At 42.3% G+C, this 8,202-nt stretch overlaps 1 protein-coding gene across 1 annotated transcript; it reads right to left on the bottom strand.

The window, feature by feature from the left end:
• Positions 1–419: 419 nt before the first annotated feature.
• LOC140714515 (maestro heat-like repeat-containing protein family member 1) lies at positions 420–5,321 on the bottom strand. Its single transcript, XM_073025807.1, has one exon. It carries the CDS (start codon positions 5,319–5,321, stop codon positions 420–422), a length of 4,902 nt encoding a protein of 1,633 aa, XP_072881908.1.
• Positions 5,322–8,202: the final 2,881 nt, after the last annotated feature.

Genomic DNA, 8,202 nt, shown 5'->3' with positions numbered 1-8,202 from the left:
AGGGCCAGCACAAGAATGAAGGACAGAATGGCCTGCTGTCATAATTTATGCACAGAGCTTCAGTCAGGGGATCAAGAAGGTTGAGATGGCGGAAAATTGCCCTGGTATGACTGGGAAATAGGAAGGGACAGGAAGAGAGGGAGGGAATGGGAGAGAAAACATGGTCAAAAGTGAAACAAATATTTTACAAGGCAGAAAATAAAACATTTATTATTTAATTAAAATACTATTTGCAAATAAATTCACTTTGTTTCCACAGTGATCTTGCAGCTTTTTGTAGGGTGAGTCCCTCCAGTAAAATTGTGAGGAAGTATTTAAAGGAGACAGTTTTCACGTAGCGGTCTTCTTGGATGGAGAAGCAATCTCCTTTTCCTCTAGTTTCCACAGCGCAGCTCACAGTGTGTGTGTTCTGATCTTCCTCAGTACATGTAGAGCTGCCGTATTGCTACAGCGGCTTTGATTCGGACGCTTCTCACTGGGTCAGACAGCAGGGCACATACCTTTTTGCAAGCGGAATCAGCGGAGAATTGCAGAGCAAACCCCGCTGCTGCGTGGTGCATGAGAAATCCTATCAACGTGACGGCGTTTCCTCTGATCTCCGGCCGGGGATTGGTGAAGAAGGCAGTACAACTCAGTACGTAGCAAACTATCTTGTCGGGCAGATCTCCACTGATGTGCCTGCTGACTTTGCTCAAGTATCCCTCATAGTCCAGCGCGGTGGCCTCCGGTGAGAGCTCTTGAAAGATTTTACTCAGGGTGTCTGACCCGGTGATTGGACCCATCAGCTTTAGCACTGACTTGCAGGCACCGACCACCTCAGGGCTCTCATCACTGAGGTGCAGCAACGAGCTGACCAGGGTTGGATGGAGGTGTTCTGCTAACACAGGGTTCCTCTCACCGCTTCCAAATTGCACTAGTTTCCCAAGAACTTTAAATGCAGAGGCTCTCATTTTTTCATGTTCATTTTCCAATAAAGGCTCAATTGTAAGAGCTACATCAATCAGAACAGAATCTTCGAAATGCTCTTGCCGTGAATCTAGGACCTTGAAAATGCTTGACATGGCCTCAATCGCCATGAGATGATTGGATTTCCAGTACTTGTGTATCGCTGCAGTGAATACAGATAATAACCTGCTGGAGTACTTTGCTATGTTCTGAGCTGCTCCAGTTGCAGTATTTCCTAAGCCCCTTATCGCGAGTCCCTGAATAGTGGGAGAAGTGTCAATCAAACACCGGAGTAAGCTTCCCACGAGGGTGTCTGCAAGTGACAAGTCCAATACCACTTCATGATTTAAAAGCTCAGCAAAAAACGCAACCGCAGCAATTCTCTGGCGCTCCTGAATATTAGCAAGGAAAGGAATGAGCTGCTCCACAATAGCGATGAGGTGAGGGGTGGCACACACTGACATCGTGCTGGCCAGCAGCATAATCCCCTCATGGTGCCTCCCTGGGCTCTTCATCAGGTCCCAACCGTTCTCTGCTGTAATATAGGCGTTGTCGCACTTTATGCTTGTCAGGATTGTTTGAAGTATTTCAACAGCATAATTGCAAATATCGGTGTCTGCAGATTCATCCGACGAGGTGAAGGATTTCTTTTGTTTTGGGATTCTCAGAAAATTCCTGGAGCAGAACTGGACGCTGGAACTGAAGTAAAGCAGAATAACACAGAAGAGCTGGGGAAACAGAATGTTTATTACCTTCTTGGACCCGGGACAGCATATCATGGCGTGAAGGGCATGAAGAACAGCTAATGGCTGATGCATGGTTAACACCATTTCCTGAAACAGAGATTCACTGTTGTCATCATACATTAGCTTTAAGTTATTGAGAAGGTATTTGATGGATGTCACAGCTAGTGCATTATCACTCAGTAAGGATCTCCATATATCAACCATATGCGTCTGAAATGGAATTTGGTACTTGAGGAGATGGGGCAAAACCATTGGCACATTTTGTGAAGCTAGAATGGAAATAGAATATGTCACAAAGTGTGCTATTTGTGGCTGTGTAATCAACTGCAGTTGACGGTGCAGAACTTTGATTATTCCTGGAATGTCAGTAAGGACGGTTCCACATTTCCTAATGAGGACATTTATGACAATAGAAGCCACGAAGTAACTGTTCAATTGCTCATCAGTAAGTCCTTCAGAGATAGTGAGCAGTAGTGTATTTACTTGGTCATGGGGCACACAGTTGGACAGGACTGTTCCAAGATCTATATATAGCTGATAGAGTGTCTCAAAATTGGTGTCCTTTAGTCCATTCTTAATGGTCTTCAGTTGTTCCACTTCATTATATTTGTGGTCCATATAAAACCCTTCAAACTGTAGCTGCAAACGAAGCAGTATATATAAACAGTCAATGGCCATCTCCCTTACAGTAACTGATGGATCTGAGCAGCGAACCACTATAGATCCAATAATAGCCCCAAAATTCTGGGATGGAACTTTATCATTAATGACACCTCTATCCAGGTAATATGTCAGAAGATGCAAAGTGATCATCAAGGAATTTTCTCGTTCATAGTTCTTCCTGGATCCTATCCATACTAACAGGAATTTAAAGAGATATTGAAGGCCATTGGGTGACAAATCTAAGTGTAGAAGTTGCTTCAGGAGATCCTCCAGAGACACTAGTGCTTCTTTGTAAATCTCCTGCCTCTTAATCTTATCTCTGCTTTCACTACCCTCCAAAGGTGGCAAGCTGAAAATACTTTTCAGACATAACTTAATCAAGTCACCATGACTAATTAATACAGAAAAAGGTTCTACCATTAAAAGGCAGGTGCATGCATCCATAGCAGTCTTTCGAACATAAGTTGTCATTGAGTCAGTGGGCTCAGCCTTGATGAACTCTTGCATGTAGGCCAGTAGCTCCATCTTTCTGGTCATCTTGTAGGCAGGTTCCCCTTCTATGTGCTGGAATGCTCTGGCTATAAGTGTGATAGCCTTTATCAGACTTAACTTCATCGTTGAGTCCTTTACATGAATTTTCATTCCCAAAAGTTTTATGTTGAAGTGGTTCAATACATTCTGTAGAATATCTGTCTCTATTCTAGGCAAAATAATCTCCTTGGGACAATGTCGGATTAAATATCCGTAGCACAAAATAAGTGTGCTTTTCACATTCATTATTTCAAGACTGCCTTGGTCCTTCATGATCTGGTAGAAACTTGCAGTTTTCTTAAAAATATTCAGTTTTGAACAATTTTTCAATATAGCAAGGGTTATACCTAAGTGAGTTTGGGCACAGTAGCCAATTCCAGTAGCTACACATTCTCTTTCTAAATCTTTGTCATGTTCAACAATTTGCAACATCACTTGCAGTTTTTTCCTTACCACTTCATGGCTCTGTGTCAGCTGCAGCACTATCCCAAGGCACTTGAACAGAAACCCCTTCTGCTGCGGAGAACATTGGCATCTGTGAATCTGCTCTGTCACCACTTCACTCAGCTGGATAATCCAGACTTCATCTTCTATCTCCTCCAGGGTCTGGGACAAAACCTGAAGTAGTTTCTGTTCCCACTGATATTGGAGCAGATCGTCCTCTGAAATTTCCTGCAAATAACGAACCAAATTTGGAAGTTCATTGTCCCACACTCTCACAGCCGCCGGGTGGATATTAATACCCAGGACCCATAGTAAGGACAGAGCAGGAGCACCTCGATGTCCACCCTCATAGGGGGAAGATGACACGGCCAACAACCGAATCAGTAAAGCCTGGCGGTTTGGAAGATTGGTGTGTTCTTCATAATTTAAAACAAACTCAGTTTCCTCAGCTTGCTGTTTCTTGCTCCCAAGATACGCCAAGGAACTACAGACTGCAGCCAAAGCATTTGTGTACTTTGCTGGGATAACAAACTCCAATAGCAGTGGCCAGAGAACATTGTCAATCGTTAATGTTGTGGTTAATTTTCCCAGTAATCTTTCATAGAGCTTCATTAATTCTCTGTCTGTCACCGTACTGGTGTGCCCCTTTTTGCTTTGCTTGGGCTTATGACATTGCATGCCCTCTTTTATGGGAAGTGCACATTGTTCAATTATAAATCGGATCACCTCCACTCCCCCTTCCAGTTCCAGGTAATTGTGGCTGGCCATTGTATATATTAGCTTGCTGAGAAAACCCTTCACCTGGTTGTTGTTTCTTAAAACAGACAGTGTCATGCTGTTCATAATCTGACTCTTGTGCCCATCCATGTATGAAGGAACAGAATTGATCAGGTGCTTCAACACAGCCAAAGTCCCCAGCTGAATTTGCTCATTGGGAATTTCCAACTGTGGCAAAAGGAATCTTATTATCTCTTCTGCAAAAGCTGAAGTTAGAATCTGAAAGCAACAAAGGATCTTGTCTTGAAGACTTTCTGACAAGGAGTTGGGGGTGTGATCCATTGTAATGCAGATTTGCTGGTGTAAGGTGATGCAGAGGGTCTCGAGCTGGGGCAGCAGCATTTTGTTGTTCCTTTCTAGGGCAGTATGCAGAATACCACAGAGCACCTTAGTGAGGGTGATATCATTGGACGACTTCTGGTACAAGGACAGGACGGCTGGAATTAAATTGGGCAGCTCATTCTCTATTTTGTCACTGGGAAGCAGGTAAACAATCTGGCCTATTGCTTTCACTACCTCTATGCTTATCTTAGGGTCGCTGGAGTTCAACCAGGAATGGAAAAGAATATCATAAGCACTGGAAAGCTCGCTCACATACATCTTCCTCATTGGGAGATTAGGGTCTGAAGTGTAAATGAGAATGCTCTTGCTCATATAGCCCAAGGCATAGCAGATGACCCATTGCGTTCTTCGACATTTTTCCACATGCAGTAAATAGAGGATACTTTCCAACACTGGCTTCAACAAAGGGACCACAGCATGCACATTTTCAGAGCACAGGTTTGCCAATGTTAAGATGGCATAGAAATGAGTCGGGGTCTGTTGTTGAATCATTGCTTGCAGTTCCATGAAGACTTCATTTGGGAAACTGGAGCCCAGAGCTAGCAAAAGTTTACTTGCTGTTTCTCTGTGAGCATCATTTATGCTTATTTTGGATATTTCCACCAAAGCTATTACAATTAGTTTCTTGAATAGTGGGCGGCTTAAATGCCCAACGTTGCCCTTCAAAATTAGTGTAATGCTCTTTAATATTGTTATGCGCTGTAACAAAGGTAAATTCTGGTGCTCCATAAGAAACTTGTGAAGGAACTGGAGAACCCTTTTGCGTTTGGTCTGCCCCAGTTCCTGCAGGGACTCAAGCACTCTCTGCCTAACCAGCTCACTGCTATCAGGAGACAGGCTCAGAACTGCATTCGCCCATACTTCCACTTTCATAGTCACTCCTTTCTGTAACTCACACGCACAGCAATTCCAGTAGAGCGCATTTCTCCACTCTTGACATGATGCTTTCTCAATTCCTCGGCTCCTTGCAGACAAAAACTACTGAGACCAAGAACAAGAGCTCTGAGAAATTCTTCTTTGCACTTCAAAGGTCCAGATTCATTGTAAAGTTTTCAATATGGTACAGTCACAACACATTACATTTGCTTAGAGACACTCTGAAAAATTAAAATGATCCTTTTGGATTCCCCAGTTGCCATTTATTCACCACGCAATTGTTATTCAATTACTTAATTATTTTATCATCCTTTTGTTAATGTTACTGTATCTCCTTCAGTTTAATATGTAACATGTTGAGATGAACTTACCCATGATTACTTTTAGATTTAACTCATTTGGAATGGATTCTACAGTGAGTGTTTTCGAGGGAGTCTTGATGTAAGCAAACTCTTGTCGGCCCCAGCAGAGTTTAGAAATGTGGATGTGGTTTGATGCTTCAACTCAATCTGAGCACTCCTCTGAGCTTGTTAGCTTTTCGTCAAGAGTTACTATTCTGGTACTTTAGAACTACTTTGATGTTTCGAAAAACGTTGTTGATTATGTTGAAAGATTTTGATTTTAGAGTTTCAATCTACCAACTCAGTCCAGCATGGCAAGGTTGCCTTTGTAAAAAACCCTCAACATTATCCAGCAGCAGTCTTTTGGTGCCATCACCAACTCATTGTGATGTCAACTGTCACATGACCTCTCTGGTGATGATGTCATTACTTATTGTCCGGGCCATTTAGAAATCATTTCAAGTCAAGTCAAGTCACTTTTATTGTCATTTTGACCATAACTGCTGGTACAGTACACAGTGAAAATGAGAAACATTTTTCAGGACTATGGTGTTACATGCCACAGTACAAAAACTAGACTGAACCACGGAAAAAAAACAACACAGAGAAAGCTACACTAGACTACAGACCTACACAGGACTGCGTAAAGTGCACAAAAACATTTGTAATTTGTAAAATATTTTGAAAACTGCTTGTGAAATAGAATGAAAGACATTGCTTTTGAGGCATTTGAAAAATGCAGCAATGTTTTACAAGTTACTTGTCTAAGAATGGAGAATTGAATTCCAAGGTATATCTGTGTAAATTATTAGAGGATGAATTACCTTTCTTCTAATAAATTTTGCATTTATCTTTAAAAAGGATATTGGGAAAGATATTGTGAAAGATATTGGGAAGCTTTTCTAAATAAAATATCTCAAAGTCTCTTAGTCCCTCTATTTCTACCTCTTTTATGAGGTGAGACAGGATAAATTCAAAGGAGATGGGTGGGGCAAGAATTTTACAGAGAGAATTTTGGGTGCCTGGAATGCTCTGCCAGGGTTGGTGGTGGGGACAAATATGAAAAGGTAATTAAAAGACTCTTAGATAGATATGTAAATATGCAGAGAATAGAGAGATATGGACATCATGCAAGCAGATAGGATTAGTTTAGATAGGCATTTAGTTACCTGTTGAATTAGTTCAGCATGACATAATGTAGCAAAGGGCCTGTTCCTGTGCTGTATGTTCTATCAATATCAATATTTTTCTTATTAAGTGTTCTGTCAGCTGAATAACACAAGCTAAGGGATCTCAATAGACACAGGCCAAACAAATATGCCGAATCTGGCATGATCTCTCAGCTCATGACAAAACAATGACATAGGTACGAGAGCAATGTTCCCGGAGAGCACGTTACCTACCAGGGTCCTGGATATCGCAGACTGAGTCCTCAGCGTTCTTAAGCGGGAGGGCGAACAGCCAGAAGTTGTGGTTCATGTAGGTACTGATAACATGGGTAGGTTGAGAGATGAGGTTCTGCACAGGGAATTCAGGGAGCTACATGTTAAGTTACAGGGCAATTCGTCCAGTGGTGTGATCTCAGGATTGCTACCCGTGCCACGTGCTAGTGAAACCAGAATTAGGAAGACTATACAGTTTTATACATGGCTAAGGAGTTGGTGTAGGAGGGAGGGCATAAGATTTTTGGATCACTGGGCTCTCTTCCAGGGAAGGTGGGACCTGTACAGGAGGGACAGTTTGCACCCGAACTGGAGAGGGACTAATATCCTAGTAGGAAGGTTTGTTAATGCTGCATGGCGGGGTTTAAACTAGAGTTGCAGGGGGAAGCAGAGTGCCAGAACAGTCAGTGGAGAGTTGTGGAGGCAGATATTGGTAAGACCTCAGAAAAAGTTAGGAATCAAAAGATTGAGCCTGGTGCAGCTAGTCTCCTGAGCTGCCTATATTTCAATGCTGCAGATGAGGTAGCTGGTTTACAAATGGAGGCTGTTGATAGGGCAAAATTGCAGTCAGCAGGATGAGTTGCAATGTAAAAGGCAGACAAAATCAAAAAGGGTGAATACAGGACTGAAAGAATTATATTTGAAAGCGTGCAGAATATGGAATAAGGTGGATGAATGTAGCAGAGTTATAGATTGGCAGGTATGATGTTGTAGGCATCATTATCGCCGGGAGCTTTACATCCAAGGATGCACATTTCATTGAAAGGACAGGCAGGAAGTCAGGGAGGGTGGTGGTGTTCTGTTGGTAAAAAAATGAACTCAAATCATTAGAAAGAGGTGACATAGGGTTGTAAGATTTTGAATCCTTGTGAACAGATCTAAGGAACTGCAAGGGTAAAAAGACCCTGATGGGAGTTGTATACAGACACTCGAACAGTAGTAAGGATGTGGCCTACAAATTACAATGGGAGATGGAAAATCCATGCCAAAAGGGCAATGTTACAATAGTCATGGGGGATTTCAATATGCACGGAGATTCGGAAAATCAGGTTGTTGTTGATTTCAGGAGGGGGAATTTCTAGAATGCCTATGAGA

This window comes from Hemitrygon akajei, chromosome 21, assembly GCF_048418815.1.
Source record: "Hemitrygon akajei chromosome 21, sHemAka1.3, whole genome shotgun sequence".
NCBI lineage: Eukaryota > Metazoa > Chordata > Chondrichthyes > Myliobatiformes > Dasyatidae > Hemitrygon > Hemitrygon akajei.
Note: the sequence above shows the minus strand (reverse complement) of the source record. Positions and strands in the feature narration are given on the sequence as shown.

Bases quoted from the DNA above. Each gene is read 5' to 3' on its own strand.
- LOC140714515 (XM_073025807.1), bottom strand. From the start codon at position 5,321: ATGAAAGTGGAAGTATGGGCGAATGCAGTTCTGAGCCTGTCTCCTGAT.